This window comes from Gopherus evgoodei, chromosome 10 (assembly GCF_007399415.2).
Source record: "Gopherus evgoodei ecotype Sinaloan lineage chromosome 10, rGopEvg1_v1.p, whole genome shotgun sequence".
In the NCBI taxonomy this organism is placed as follows: domain Eukaryota; kingdom Metazoa; phylum Chordata; order Testudines; family Testudinidae; genus Gopherus; species Gopherus evgoodei.
The window spans coordinates 42,432,752-42,449,455 of record NC_044331.1 but is presented as its reverse complement, the minus strand read 5'-3'; the positions used below and the strand labels follow the sequence as shown (position 1 = coordinate 42,449,455).

At 45.7% G+C, this 16,704-nt stretch overlaps 1 protein-coding gene across 7 annotated transcripts in view; it reads left to right on the top strand.

Annotated features, from left to right (window-relative positions):
- Positions 1-16,704, top strand: part of LOC115658385 (cytoplasmic polyadenylation element-binding protein 1) — a 79,959-nt gene that overhangs the window by 32,501 nt on the left and 30,754 nt on the right. For 6 of the 7 annotated variants that reach the window (XM_030577201.1, XM_030577198.1, XM_030577200.1 and 3 more), the window contains exon 3: positions 3,016-3,204. In XM_030577201.1, coding sequence (XP_030433061.1) covers positions 3,016-3,204 — 189 coding nt within the window. Of the gene's footprint in view, positions 1-2,991; positions 3,205-16,704 lie in introns of all 7 variants that reach the window. The other variant, XM_030577202.1, reaches the window with a different exon arrangement.

Genomic DNA, 16,704 nt, shown 5'->3' with positions numbered 1-16,704 from the left:
GGATCCTATAGGCTCCTTCACTAACAGCCCTGACCTGTCCCCACAGCAACTGCATTTCATGCAGTGAATGAGGCACGGTCTTGTAGAAAATGGTCTGTTAATGTGATGACTGTGGTAATATATGCAGGGGGGCTGAATTAAGGCAGCACCTGAATTCTGGCATTTCTGAACTTGAGTGCTTGACTTGGCAGTGTTCTCAAGACAGCTTTTGCATGTAACCACCTGGACTTTATTTGGTTCATTTTTTAAAAACGTTGACATCTTGACACCCCATGGGTCCCAAGCTGGGTCAGAGCCTTTGGATCCATGTACTGACCTCTGCCAGTTGAGGGAACAGAGTAACTGACTGCAGTAGTGCTGTCCTCTGCATGGAGCAGCAGTAGTGGTGGAAGGGTCACCTTGCCAGATATTTGCTGGCAGCAGAGGAATAGAGACTTGGGAATTTCAGTTCTATTCCAGGTCCTGGAGGGGAATGTGCCCTTCTGCCTGTTCCCTCCAGTTGAACCCTTTGTGCCCCATACCCCTTTTACCTGTAAAAGTTCTTTCCTCATCCCAGCCCTATTCTTCCCACTTCAGGCTTCCAATCCCAGCCTTCTTGCCCAGTAAGTTTGTCACTGCTCCAAACTACTCCACTCCTAGTCTCCTTGCCCAGCCAGTTTCCAGTCCCTCCACTTGCCCTACCTCTTTCCCAGTCCCTGCCCCCACCCACATTCCCATCCCCACTAACTCCTTGTCCCAGTCTCCCCCATCTGATCACTGTTCCCCCTGCCTTGAAATGACTGCCTGGATGTCAGCTGAAGACAGAGGGACTCCATGCTCTGTTCAGTAGCCAGCCCTGCCTTGGCCCAGAGCAGCCATTATGGGGAGAGCCACGCTTCACCCAGTGGCATGTGCTTTATTGGCCTGGTCAGCATTAGGAGCTATGAGACTGGAGCATGCGCAGGATGGAATCTTGTTTAACAGATCAAATCCCTGAAGTCTCTTCTCAGCATGTGCAGGCTACAGTTTTCAGAGGCTTATCATGTGGGGGGAATCTATATAGATGCATGGCGGCAACAGCAGCCGCCTTTAGGTCAGGGATGTGCCTTTTACCAAATTCCAGGTTCCTTCTCCAAAGCATGGGGAGGCTAGAGCATTTCGAAGAGATTATCTCCAGAACTTTACAACGGGAGAAATAGCTCTTTTCCATAGCCTCACTCTTGGAAACAGCTGAATGCTTAGGCTTGTCTTCAGGGAAATGTCTATGGAGGCTGATAAGTGGCACAGAAAACTTCAGCCCCAATGGTTACAATTTGGCAAAGTTACATGCAACTTAAAATAGCCTCATTAAGGTTGCCCCAACCTTCCCATTATAGGCAGGACTACTAGCCCTGCCTATAGTAAGCACCTTTACATCGTGTCCACATTAGAGGCTGTACTAGTCTGACAATCATTTTAAAATCTACAGTGTTTGTAGACATTGGTCATGAGGGCAGTGGGGATGGAGTGCTGGCTTGCCAGCAGGTGTGGCTGCAGCATTACTATGTCATATCTCTGACCTGCAGGCCCTGACTTCCCACTGATCATCAGATACTGTATGTGATAGAAACTTTGGGGTTCCTGACTCCCTGTGAGGCTTAGGTAGGGCCTGTCTTCTACTGTAGCATAAACTTGGTTCTACCTTAAGGTATTTGATTGGTGTCAGCTTCTGGAGCTGTGCTAGGCATGTAGACCAGTAAATCACTTGAGATTCTGCTGTGGGGCCGGAAGGGAGGTCACAGGCCTGAGTACCAGACTGGTGATGCCTGGGGTGGCTCTAATTACATGTGACAAATGTGGCAAGCAGGAGTCACTGCAGCACCCTGCTGAAGAGGAAGGGGGCGGGGTGTTCACTGGGATGGCATGCAATGGGAGGGGTTTGGGAGCAGCATGGAGGAGACTACTGTCATTCTGCTTGGGAGCTGGCTTACAAATGCCCTGCATGACTCAGATTTTGGATAAGGTAGCTGAGCATCTTGTGGCTTAATCAACCCAACCCCCAGATCTTGCATCAAACTGGCATTCTCGCATCAAACTGCCTGCATTTCTCTAGCATGCTGGCACAGACTCCTAAACTAAAGCAGGAATCCAGCCTCTTTAATAGCTCTGGTTTGTGACACCTCCCCTCCTCCCCCCCATGGGAGGGGAATGGGGTGGGGAAGGATAGGTCAGTGAGCCATGAAAATTCCATTCTAAATGTGAATTGGGAATTCTGCTCTTTTCTGGCCAAGTTCCTTTCCCAGTGTGAGATGCAAACTCAGACTGGCCTGCAATATATGCACTTCTCTTCCTAGTGCTGAGGATTTTTTTTGAAGGTTATCCATATTGAATAGTAAACAATGCAGAGTCAGGGAGGCACAGTGGCCAAGTTCTAGCAAATAGATTATGCTAGCAGAATTGTGAAGCTTTGTGTTGGGTGGCTGAATCGGGGCTGGAGCCAGCAGCTGGAGCCAGTCCAGGACTAAAGTGTTTTTGGGTTTGTGGGTGGAGGGGGAGGGGCAGGGACAGGAGCTGGATAGCACTAAACTAGTGGGTCTGAGCTGTCGCTGCTGCTGAGGATTGCTGTCTTGAGCCTCTTTTCCACTGTGCTGTAGCTCATGGCTTATTTGTGCTGTCTGCCTGTCTTGATTTACTGTAGCTGTGCCTTTTCCTTTCTGCATGCTGTCTCATCTTCCAGGGGAATCTATTCTCTATACCTCAATTCTGTAATAAATGATGCGGTTATATTGCATGCCTGAGTGACGTCACTGTCAGCACAGTAAGCATCAGCAGGCTGATCACATGCTGGCCCAGTCAGTAATGCAGACGGGATAGGAAGGTGGAGGGGGGGCAGAGGAGGGAGGGGGTTAGTTCCTGGACATATGGCAGTCTTCCCCTTTGGGGTGTAGTTGTTAGTCTCAGTGGCTTCATCGTAGGGCAGGGTCTGGCTTGAAGCTCTGGCAAACTCCTCCTAAAAATCTCTGAACTGTTCAGCTTGTGTTTGTTCCACCTGAGCAGACTTCCAGGACTCTGAAGGAGCAGTGGCAAGCAGGATGCTTTTTCCCAGTTCTGCGCAAGAGTCTCCCCGTGGCCTCCCGGACACAAACGACCTGTGCCTTGGCCTGCAGTCTCTCAATCTGACAGGGTGGGACAGACCATGGAGCACTCAGGACTCTGATACTGCAGCACAGACCAGCACACAGTCTGGTGAGTCGCTCTCTGCTTACGCACAGCAACAGTTGTTGATTTGCTTTTTTAAAAAAGTGAACCTATTGCCCAGAAAGTGGCTGTTACAGGAGCAGGTTGTTACTGGTTGAGGGATTTCTCTTAACCTTATAAATACTGAATGTAATGGGATGGTGAGTTTGGGGGACAGAATAAGGGGAGGTTTTGGTTCTGAATGTTCTGCAACTATCCAGTCTTGGCTGGTGAAACAGGAAACAACTTACAAATACCTCCTGATCCTGTGGTGTCTGGGGAGGGATTAATGTGCTGATGGGCAAGAGACTTTATTAAAAAATCTGCTCATACCTTCCTTCCAAGAGGGTTAGGGTATATTTGAAGATGAGCTAAATGCCTACGCTGAATGCCACTGCGGTGTGGAAGCGGTGTTAAACTTGCTCTGCTCCAGATAAATCTAGCAAATTGCTACCTGGGCAAAATAGGGTGTGCTGGCAGAAAGCTCTGGGGGCGGGGGGCACTGCTTGCTTGCAGAGGGACCTCCTGCCTGGCAGCAAATGCTGCTGTAGCACACAAGCTTAGGCTGTTGCAGTCTCTGGGTCTGCTGCCTACACTCTTCATATGGGGTGTGGACTGAGCTCCAAGTACCAAACTCAGCCAGAAGGTTCCCAGCTCTGTAAAAGGGCTCGGCAGGACTTTCTCCAGTCTCAAACTAAAACAAATCATGTTCTGGGGAATGGCACGTCATCTGCAAGAGTTAAGTCTCTGCTGCCATGCCCTCACTCTGCTCATGGGGGAAAGTATTGGCTTCTTTTGCCCTTTTCCCCCTTTCAAACTCTGTTCACCCTGGCTTTCAGCTGGCATCTAGCTCAGAGCACCAGCTGTATGGCGTGCTTTAGGTCTGGGCACTCGTTTTCTCTATAGAAATTGAAGTGAAGAGCAATGTTGTACCTCTCAATCTTCTAGACCAGGATTTAGTGATATGGTTGGGTAGGGTGCAGGAGGGGGATGTGGACTATCTTTCAGGTCCTTATAGTAAAGATCTAGAAAGAACAATCTCACAGATGGTGTTACGTTTACTGAAGTATCAGTCCATGGCAATATCTCCTGCTTCAGCAGAGTTTGCACAAGTTCAGCCTGGTTGCTACAGAAACTCCTCCTTTTTATAGAAGCAACCTGCTGCTTTGTTAAAAGGCTAGTGCATCTTTGTGCATTGATGGGGATGACATTGAAGGCCCCAGGCATATAGCAGGTGCTGACAAGAATGTGGGTTGCAGTGTCTTTTCACTCTCCATGGGGGTGGCCATTCAGGGGTGGTTCTGGAGGAGTGGAAGTGACCCTACTTAGGGAAGGTAGTAGTGATGTGAAGTGTTGCAGGCTGCTCTGCTGGGAAGCTTCATGCCAAAGCTCATGATTTGTGGGAGCATGTCTCCCTTCCCACTAATGCCTGTCACTTGGTTGTAGCAGTGGATCATAATCTGCCAAGGGCAGCACCAAATGTTACTTCAGATACTGCAAAACTGATCTGCATGGTACCCTGAGCAGGCCTCCTGCAGCTTCCTCCCATGGCTGGGGGTGGGACTTGTCAGGTGACTATTGCAGAAGCAAAGTAGCCATGCAGGGAGGGAGCAATGAGTACTAAACAGGCTTATGCACAGACCCCTGGAAAGAACTTCCTATTGAGGGGTGTTCCTAGGAGCCATTGGCACTCGAGTAGGCTTGGATTCCTGCACTCCTGTGCAGTCCAAAAAAAATCCAGCTGGCTTCCCCTGGTGACCTGTAAATCCTCCATGTAGCACTGAAGGGACAGTTCTTCCCAGGCAGCAGTTGTGCCTGATCTTCTCCTACCTTTGCTAATGTCTTGTCTGTCTGGCCCTTGCCAGTGAAGCTGGGAATAGGGAGCTGATGGCTGACTTTTCATCACTCAAACAGTCCTCCAAAATGGGGGGGGGGTGAGTTATTAATCGGAGCTGAAAGGAGCAGCAGCCTTGGATAATTAATTGCATACAACATATTGGGAAGTGTCTTATAGGCACCTGGGTACTAAATCTGGATTATGGAAGCTTAACTAAGGCCCTGTGAACAGCACAGTTGTACATAAGTGCTGGAACTGAGGGTGCTGCTACACCCCTTGGATTGAAGTGGCTTCAATCAGATACAGGGTTTACAGTTTGGTTAAATGGCTCTCTGCACCCCTGCAGTTGTAACCAAGCCAGCAACATCCAGGTCTGACAGAACTTTCTAGCATTGTTACAGCCATAATGTGTATAAGACATAATGCTCAATGGCGGTGCAAAGCAGTTTTGTGACAGCCTCTTGCTGCTGCTCTGGGCCCAACCTGATCAGCTGTAGCAGTCTCGAATGTTCTTTCTCAGCCAACATCCTGCCTGGCCATTTTGACACAGCCTCCACTCTCACTAGCTACTGATACATGCTATTCAGTGGGATGAAATAATACATTACTCTTTGGAAGACCATGCAAATTCAGTTTTAAAGCTGAGGAAGCAGCAAATTTTAAATTGCTATTTATCCAACACAGATCACACCCCCACTAGGGACTTCATATGAATTCAGATCGTACAGAGCAAAATAACCTCTGAATCAATAGAAAATTCAACTGGAAACTAGTCTGGGGTACTCCAGTGACCTTCCTGCAAATCCTTCCTGATCACTTAATTATTTTGGTGTCTGTAGAACACATCCTTCACAAATAAGGTACTGAACTTCCTAAAGCTCTATAGGGCATCACATATTTGAGTTCCTCATTTAATAGGCTCACAAAACTTGGTGGAACTGATGGCAGTGAAGAACTAAGTACTTGTGATACTAAAATACTCAGGAGCACATGCTTCCTGAATGCAAGGGCTAAGCATCTTGCAGAGGTGAAATACTCTGTTTGAGGCTGAGGACACGGAATTAAAGCCTCAAAGGCTTGCATTCCTCCTGCCGTCCAATCACTATCCATTGTGGGACTTCTACCCCTGTAATCTAGGGGAAGGGAGTTTTTGACAGCACATAGACCCCTTGCCATCTAAAACACGGGGGAACATGCATGGTGTACAGGACCCATATTCATATACCCAGAGCCATTTGGTTGGCAGTGCCATTGCAGTCACCATAGTCTCTCCACTCCTGCAGAATGTGCTGGCTACATTCTGTCTGCCTGCTTGGTGCAGGAGACTAAATGAAGAGGCAGGAGAAGTGGCACTTGAATGGGTGACCGTAGCTTGCCTTGCTGTGGGTATGGCATATGCTTGGCTCAAGAATTGAAATGCTGGCATTGGTGTGCAGCTGTTACATTGTTTGTCTGCACCTCCCACATCTGCAGAGTCTTGTCCCTCCCTCCCTCCTTAGGACCAGGGAGTTGCCATGAAAAGCTTTGTGGGAAGTAGGGGTAGGGGGGATTCAGACCATGTTTGGAGCGCTTTGGGAAGTGCTATGTGAAATGGCTTCTCTTCTGTTTGTGAGGGTGGGGCATGGGGGGGTGCCTTTCCCTGCTTAAGACCTTCACAAGTCTTCAGAGGGGCCAGCAGGTATGGTCAGCTGGTATTGTCTGGCCATGCCTTGTGTAGCAAAGGCAGAAAGCAGCATGTGAACAGACAGTCTAGTGCCTGTCAGTAATCTCTGGCACTACAGTGATGCAGGTATTGATTCCCTGCTGGCTACCCCAGTCACTCGGTGCTGCACCTGGCATTTCAGCACTGAGCCAGGGTGATCAGAATCAGGAAATCCTGACTGCAGATGCACTGGGCTCAGCATTGGGTTGTCTGTCTCTAGAGCCTGGCTGGGAGGGGCAGGTGCTGCCGGCAAACAGCAGTTGGGATGGTTCTAGCAGTGACTCTGCTGTATAAATCCACAGGGAGCTGGCCAGGAGGAAGGAAGTGCAAAAAGTTATCAGTCTAAAATTATGATGGCTGATCTGGTTTCCTGCAGTGCTAGTGCTTGAGCATTGATGAGCTGGAATTTGGGTGCTCTAATCTGCAGGACTTCCCCTAAATCTGCATACAGCTCCTGCCAGGTGCTGTCTGTAGCTTAGCTTGAAAAGGAGTATCTGGCAATAGGGAGACTCTACAGGTGTCACCTTGTGCCTCCTGTGGAACTGGTGTACAGATATGCTTTATATTGCAGTTGTGTACAAGGCTCCAGTCAGGGTAACAGTCCCATTATGCCAGACACAGCAGACTAGGCAAAAATGCTGCTTTTGTTTTGCAACACCAAGGAGTTTTCTCTTGCAGTCAGACGGCTGCTTCATGCTTCCCCAGGGACTGGGAAGCTGCTCAGTCCTAAGACATGGGACTTGTAGAGTCAGCAGGAAAATGCACTGCTACATTGTAGAGGAGATAATCCACCTTTGAGAGGATGGAAGAAACTTTGCCCCTCTGCCATGGAGCACCTTCTGCTCCTGAAGCTGGTGTCTTGCCTGGGGAGAGCCCCTATTAGTGATAGCGACTGCTGCAGTCCAGAATTGCTGCATCTGTTGGCTATAGGATTTAACTGCTGTCTTGTGGCAGGAGAACACTAAACCCACTGCTGCCACTAAAACTGTGTCAGACTAGGAATATTGACTCAAGTCCCAGAAACCTGTTCTCTTGGAAATAAAATGCTGGCCTTGGATGCTTCCAGCTAAGCATCTCCTGTAATGCAGTATTCCTTTCCCAATTTAACAGTAAATATGCAGTGTTCATAGCATCCAGGGCACCTGTTTCTCCTTGGGGGAGGTAAAAGGATACTTGTATCAGGACAGTGGAGGAAGGAGACTCAAGTGCTGGTTTAGTTTGTATGCCTGCATAATTGATAACAGTAGCACACAAGGAGATGTGAGGTAGAGCCCTGCAAGGGGCTACTTTTTAAATCCTGCTTCCACTCACAAAAACCTTAGATCATGCAAGAGACAGCTTCCCTCACTACTTAAAAGAACCAGTTGGCTAATATATAATGGAATTCAGATACAATTTTTACCACTAAAAGAATAAAATCTTGCTTAAATCATGCAAAAATATTTAACTCCTGTCATAATAAACATAATCTCCATCCCTGTCCTAAATTTAAGAAATAAAAGTTTTAATACTTAGAGAAACAAGCTGTACATTACTGAAATTGTTTGAAAAACTGAGACCTTGTTTTCCCACAAATTACTGCAGTTTGGTTTTATTTATTCCCCCATGCAATCCCGACTGTAACAAAGTACATTTTACCCTCTCCTGCTATTATGGCAGCAGGTCCTATGGGATCCCAGTTGGGCTGCAAGCTTCAGATGGGAGGTTTAACATGTGCTCAGTCTCTCTACTCTCACTGGATGGTATGAAGCCTGTATGCTGTTAACTCAGTACCTGGCATGAGTATGAATGCCAGTATTGCCATACTGGATCAGACCACTGACTAATCTATCCCAGTATCTGCTCTCTAGCTCTAAAAAGTACATCTGACTCCAGATGGACAAAGAGTGACCAGTCCATGGAGATTCTTAAACACTATTAGCAGTGATTGCTTATGCCCTGTATCATAGGGTCTGTCTTTTAGTCTAGTTTGGATAACCAGATGTTATCCATATAGCTGATTAGCAGGATTAAAATAAACACTTGGCCTCTTCTTGTGGCAGTGTGTTCCATAGGTTGACTGCATAGCTTCCTTTTATCCATTTCAGACATTGCTTTGTTTCCTTAATTGTCCCCTGGTAAAGAGGAGTGCCCGACTACCTTCCCGAATGCTTGCTTTATATACACTATCCTCTCTTCCTGTTCCATTAATATGTCCCCTTCCAGAAGCTCTCTATGGCTTTGACTCTCTCATTCCCAGTCTCTAGCCACATTTTCTCTCCCATCAGGGTTTGCCACTCCCACAACTGGGCTTCCCCCTATGCTGCAGTTGACTGGGTCTCATTGCCAGTCAGACTTGGCTGAGGAGTGCTCTGAGTGACTACAGGGAATTCTTATTCGGGTGTCTGCCTGGTGGCTTTTGTCCACATGCTCAGAGTCTGATTGCCATATAGGAGATCAGAAAAGAACTTTCCATCCAGTCAGATTGGCAGAGACCATAGGTGTGTTGCCTTCCTTTGCAATGTGGGGCATGGGTCACTTTCATGTTTAAACTAGTATAAATGGTGAATTCTGTGTAACTTGAAGTATAACTAAAACTGTCAAATGACTAATTGCACATAAACAATAGAATCTATTTAAATATTTTTGAATGTTTTCTAAATTTTCAAATACATTGTATTCTGTGTTGATTTCAGTTAAAAGTGTACAGTGCTCACTTTATATTTTGGTGTGATGATTTAGTTGGTGTTGGTCCTCCTTTGAGCAGGCGGTTGGACTAGATGACCTCCTGAGGTCTCTTCCAATCCTAATCTTCTATGATTCTGATTTTTGATTACAAGTACTTGCACTGTAAAATAAATAATAGTTTTCAGTTCAATCAATAAAAGTAATATAATGCAATCTTTATCATGAACGTGCAATTTACAAATGTAGAATTATGTACAAAACTTGTTTGAATGCAGTGTAAAACTTCAGAGCCTGCTAGTACTCAGTCCTACTTCTCATTCAGCCAATTGTTCAGACAAGTTTGTTTACATTTACAGAAGCTAATGCTTCCCTCTTTCATTTATGATGTGACCAGAAAGTGAGAACAGGCATTTGTATGGCACTGTTGTAGCCAGTGTCGCAAGATATATTTACGTGGCAGATGCGCTAAAGATTAATATGTCCCTTCATGCTTCAACCACCATCCCAGGGGCCATGCGTCCATGCTGATGACTGGTTCTGCTCAGTAACCATCCAAAAGCATTGTAGACCGGCATATGTTCACTTTCATCATGGAGTCGGAAGCCACCAGCAGAAGGTTGACTTTGACTTTTCTTTTCTGGTGGTTCAGGTTCTGTAGTTTCTGCATCGGAGTGTTGGTCTTTTAAGACTTCTGAAATATGCTCCACACCTCATCCCTTTCAGACTTCGGAAGGCACCCAAATTCTTAAAAACCTCGGGTTGAGTGCTGTAGCTATCTTTAGAAATCTGACAAAACAGAGGTACCAATGAGATCTGCACCAAGTGTCCTTAAAACAAAAAACATGCTGGGTCATCATCCGAGACTCCTGTAACATGAAATACATGGCAGAATGCCTGTAAAACAGCGTAGGGGATGTACAATTTTCCCGCATGGAGTTCAGTCGCAAATTTAACACATTTTTAACAAGCATCAGCATGGAAGCATGTCCTCTGGAATGGTGGGCAAAACATGAGGCATACAAATGTTTAGCATATATGGCATGTAAATACCTTGCAAGGCTGGCTACAACAGTGCCATGCAAATACCTATTCTCACTTTCTGGTGACATTGTAAATAAGAGGGTAGCATTATCTCCTGTAAATGTAAACTTTTTGGCTGAACGAGAAGCAGGACTGAGTGGACTAGCAGGATCCAAACTTTTACATTGTTTTATTTTGAAGGCAGTTTTTTGTACATAATTCTACATTTGTAAGTTGTACTTTCATGATAGAGATTGCACTACAGTACTTGTATAAGATGAATTAAATAGTATTTTTCTAGTGCAAATATTGGAAATAAAAATATACACTGATTTCAATTACAATACAGAATACAGTAGATGAAAATGTAGAAAAACATCCAAAATATTTAAATTGCTGTTTTAATCACTTAATAGAATATAAATTGAAATCTATTAATCACAATTTAGTTTTTGAGTTAACTGCAATTAATCAACAGCCCTAATCTGATGTTCGTCCATCGTTGTCGATGAAGACCTCAACTCATTCGTTCGGACGCACAGAGTCCGGTCATCGAAGATGACTGATCAGTCTGATTCGGGCGTGGAACACTGTCACATATCGGGCAGACATGTGATGGCACTGTCGATGTGCGGGCAGCTCTGGATTTGCGCAGCTCACGCTTTTTCAGCCTCAGCAGTACACCTCGCCTCAGAGGTATTACTGCCTGTGTGAATGAGGCTGTGCCATGCTGGACGGTTCAGTGCAAGGGTTTCCCATGTGGCGGTGTTGATCTCGAGGAACTTCAGAGGGGTCTTCAGCGTGTCCTTGAACCGCTGCTTTTGTCCCCCATGGGAGCACTTTCCCTGGGTGAGTTCTTCGTAGAAGAGTTGTTTAGGAATGCACTCGTCTGACATTCTCACGACATGTCCGGCCCATCTGGTCTGGGCTCTCATCAGCAGTGTGTGAACTGACAGCAGACTGGTTCTGGTAAGAACTTCAGTATTGGGCACTTTGTCCTGCCATCTGATTTTTTTAGAAGCTTTTGCGGACAGGAAAGGTGGAAGTGATTGAGTCTTTGTGCATGACTCCGGTAAACAGTCCATGTCTCTCAGGCGTACAGCAGAGTTGGAAGCACCACTGCTCGGTAGACCTTCAGCTGCATTGGTAGGTTGATTTCCCCAACATTGGAGCACAATCAGCCAAATGCGGAGCTGGCTTTAGCAATTCAGCAGTTTACTTCATGATCAATGGACACTGCACGGGAAAGGGTACTGCCCACGTACATGAAGTGGTCCACTGCCTGAAGCCTCTGTCCATTTACAGTGATGGATGGTTAGAGTACGGAGCGTGGGGAGCTGGCTGGTACATGACCTCAGTTATCTTGATGTTAATGGTGATACCAAAGTTGTTGCATGCAGATGAAAACTTGTCCATACTGGCTTGCATTTCTGGCTCTCTACTAGCATTCTGAGCACAATCAGCAGAGTCTTGAAGTAGTTTCCTTCACCTTGGTGATTCATAGATTCATAGACTTTAGGACTAGAAGGGACCTCAGAGGTCATAGAGTCCAGTCCCCTGCCCTCATGGCAGGACCAAATACTGTCTAGACTATCCCTGATAGACATTTATCTAACCTACTCTTAAATATCTCTAGAGATGGAGATTCCACACCTCCCTAGGCAATTTATTCCAGTGTTTAACTACCCTGACAGTTAGGAACTTTTTCCTAATGTCCAACCTAAATCTCCCTTGCTGCAGTTTAAGCCCATTGCTTCTTCTATCATTAGAGGCTAAGGTCAACAAGTTTTCTCTCTCCTCCTGATGACATCCTTTTAGATACCTGAAAACTGCTGTCATGTCCCCTCAGTCTTCTTTTCCAAACTAAATAAACCCAATTCTTTCAGCCTTCCTTCATAGGTCATGTTCAAGACCTTTAATCATTCTTATTGCTCTTCTCTGGACCCTCTCCAGTTTCTCCATCTTTCTTGAAATGCGGTGCCCAGAACTGGACACAATACTCCAGTTGAGGCCTAACCAGCACAGAGTAAAGTGGAAGAATGACTTCTCGTGTCTTGTTTACAACACACCTGTTAATACATCCCAGAATAATGTTTGCTTTTTTGCAACAGTATCACACTGGTGACTCATATTTAGCTTGTGGTCCACTATGACCCCTAGATCTTTCTGCCATACTCCTTCCTAGACAGTATCTTCCCATTCTGTATGTGTGAAACTGATTGTTCGTTCCTCAGTGGAGCACTTTGCATTTGTCTTTATTGAACTTCATCCGGTTTACCTCAGACCATTTCTCCAATTTGTCCAGATCATTTTGAATTTTGACCCTGTCCTCCAAAGCAGTTGCAATCCCTCCCAGTTTGGTATCATCTGCAAACTTAATAAGCGTACTTTCTATGCCAACATCTAAGTCATTGATGAAGATATTGAACAGAGCCGGTCCCAAAATAGACCCCTGCAGAATCCCACTTGTTATACCTTTCCAGCAGGATTGGGAGCCATTAATAACTGCTGAGTACAGTTATCCAGCCAGTTATGCACCCACCTTATAGGAGCTCCATCTAAATTGTATTTGCCTAGCTTATCGATAAGGATATCATGCAAGACCATATCAAATGCCTTACTAAAGTCTAGGTATACCACATCCACTGCTTCACCCTTATCCACAAGGCTCGTTATCCTATCAAAGAAAGCTATCAGATTGGTTTGACACAATTTGTTCTTTACAAATCCATGCTGGCTATTCCCTGTCACCTTACCACCTTCCAAGTGTTTACAGATTTCTTCAATTACTTGCTCCATTATCTTCCCTGGCACAGAAGTTAAACTAACTGGTCTGCAGCCTCCTGGGTTGTTTTTATTTCCCTTTTTATAGATGGGCACTATATTTGCCCTTTTTCCAGTCTTCTGGAATCTCTCCCATCTCCCATGACTTTCCAAAGATAATAGCTAGAAGCTCAGATACCTCCTCTAACTCCTTGAGTATTCTAGGATGCATTTCATCAGCCCCTGGTGACTTGCAGGCATCTAACTTTTCTAAGTGATTTTTAACTTGCTCTTTTTTTATGGCACACAGTCGCCTCAGATTGAATAGTTTCCCATTGGCATAATTTAAACCATGATTTGAGGACTTCTGTGACAGACCCCTAATGTTTGGCTGAGTTACTGGAGTCTGTGGGTAAGGTCTTGTGACCTGTGATGTGCAAGTGGTCAGACTAGGTGAAAGGGACCATCGTGATCTAAAGTTTGTCCTCTTCAGTAAAAAGAATCTCCAGTCTCTGTCCTGCTAAGAGCTGGCTTCCTCCCCTGCTGCCCAACCAACCCAAAAAAGTAACTTGTCTTAAATGAATGGATCTGGAGAAAATCAAACCCTATCCTTTACAGGATAAAATCTGATTGGGAGAGGTGCCAAGGACTGAACTGTGTGACCTCTCAAGGTCCCTTCCAGTCCTATGATTCTAGCTCTTGACTATACCTGGAAGACAGATACCACAGCAATAGGTGGCAGTATGTAGAGACAGCGTAGGAAAATTCTTGCTTGTTAAGAAGGGGGCTTAGGTAACAGACATCACATTAAGTGCATCTCTGGAGGTTCAGTGCTCCCTAGTGTGGCAATCTCTGCTGCTCTGGGTTTTGGGGGAACTTGCCCCAGGCCATACAGCAGTCGCCCTTTCCCCAAAGCCAGAGGGAGCAGACAAGCCAGTTAGTGCTCCCCTTGCTGCCAGCGTTAGGCATGCATCTTGTGTGCCCAAGAGTAGCCAATACTATCTTGCACCAGTAACTTGGGGAAGAGACTTCAGCTCTCTGCTACTGGCTTGGCAGCACAGCCCTTGAAGGATTGAGTTCCTGTCCCATCTTTGCATCACAACAGTAGGGGGGCAACTGTCTGCTTATGGGGCCTTTCTGGCAGTTGTCACTTCCACATGTGGTGTGTGAACTGGGGATGCTAACTATGGTATCTCAGAACAGGCCCTTCTATAGTGAGAAGGTAGAGCTGCCTTTCTACCCAGACTTGGTTCTAAAAGTTACTGCTGCTCAACAGAGTTCAGGATTCTCCTTCCTGGAAAAAAACAAACCTCTTCAACCCTGGAACATGCAGACTCCCATAGCTGTTAGTCTGACTGAATTTAAGAAATAGGAAGGTTTGATGCCTTTTACTACTGGGCAATACAGAAGAGAACTCTAATGCACTGAATGCTAGATAGTTGTGCTGAGGCATCCAAGACAAAAATAGAAGCCTATCACCAGGTCATGACTTCCTGGACTAAAACCTTTTTGCATCAGAAGAGATCTGCAAAGCAGCAGATCGGTCTTCAACTTGTACAATTGTCAGACCCTTCTAGCTACAGCCCCAATGCAGAAGAGCGCTGAAGCATTGGCTTACATGCTATTCTTAATAGGGATGTTTCCTGAAGTGAAGCCTAGATATACAAGTGTTGGCAGACCCAGCCTCTGGTAGGAAGGTACTGCATGTTGTGATGCTCTGGAAATCCACTAAAGCAAACTGCCATAAACTCCTGAGGGAAGGTGTTAATCCCAGTAGCAGGGATGGCTAGCATGGATCCAGAAGTTGAATTCCTGATCCTGTCAAGTATCTAAGCTCACCTTCCTGGACCATCCACTGACTGAATGTGTAAGATCAATCCAGTGACCATTGTTGACCACTGTAGGTGTGCTTTATTTCAGAGGAAGCAACTAATGCTGTTAGAAACAGTCTTCTAGTTTAAGAAGCAACTGTTGGCCTTCCTGGAGGAGCTAAGCCTCCTGCCTTGTCATTATTCAATTGCAAAGCAAAGACAAAACCCACTGGTAGGAATGGAATCTGGGTAAGCAGAGAAATCTATGGGATATCAGTCTTCATTGGCTATGTCTTGAGATGTGGGTTGCAAAAGTTGAACTCTGTATCCAAAGCGAGGACCTACCACCAGCTGATACAATGGCATAATATTTCTTGGTATTCTCCATCCCAGTTTTTATGCATCTCTGTACATTTGCTTTCTTGACAGCTACTGCACCTTAAGTTTCATCAAACTGTTGGCAGTTGTCCCCCAGGCCTTTCCCAAGTAGGTTACAGCTGACTCCAAAATAAGCAATGTGTAGCAGTGGATGGGAACTCCTTTTTTTTTTTTTGATGTCTCTTACAATGCATTTGGCAGAGAAGGTTCTGTGACACCAGGCTAGAATAAACTCTAGATTTATCCTGATTCAGAAAGAGGTCTAGCTTGTCAAACTTCTCCAGTAGTATCACTGTAGTATCCTAAATGAGCCCTTCTCTGCGTTTAAGTGAAAGGGAGACATCTGAGATCATGCCAGTAACCCTGGGGAAAAGGATTAGGAAATCTTTACCCACCATGAACAAGGAGGAAAATTTTTGTCCTCTTGTTGGTGCTTAGGTCAGATTGTGACCTAAGTCTTAATCTCAATACTTGCTGCAGGTGGTCTTAACTGCCTTTCCTCCCCCCCTTTAGCCCAGCAGCTACCTCCAAGTTCTGGATGGAGGCCATGTCTACATAAGAGCAATTACAGTGGTGCAGACTTAGCACTGATGCAACACATCTTTATTAACCTGGGCTTACTTACATTGCTGCAGTGTGAGTGAGCCCCATGTAGTGGCTTTGCTGCATGCACAGGGACCAACACTGTAGTAGTGCTGAAAGGAAGGACCATTAGTCCAGAGTGCTGGAATCCACAACTTCCCTCTCGCTATGGGGTTCTGTGCTGCAGCTGCACTTCTGTAAACAGCCTTGCACAAGCGCTTGCCCCATCCCACCAGTAATACCTACATTAGCGCTGCTCTAAAACACTGAGCACAAATGAGGCATTAAACAATTCCTTGAACGTGTTTGGCTGTCCAATTACAGGGCTACTCAAATTCAGTTCTGACAGTCAAAACAGTTAAGCTTAGACCTAGTGCCTGGTAGCTGCCATCTGGGCTTGTGATGCCATCTTGGATTCTTAACAGAACCAAATCATGTCTAATATGCATACATGTGCTAAAACTGTTAATGGTGGCTTTGTCAGTGCCTTCTTTCAATGGAAATGGAATTCAGTCCTGCTATGCCTAAAACCTGCAATCTTAGCCCTCTCCTCTTTTGAGACCAGTCATTTGACTGACTTGGATTGATGTAACAGGATACCTATTGCAGCAAAATATGTAGGTGCTTGAGTGAACATACCAGTGATATCAGATCTGCTGGTTGGGTTCCAGTTCAGGTGAGATGTCATTTAGACTCTGATCTTGCACAAGAGAAGTTTGTGAAAGCACATAGCACAGAAAACCGTCCTT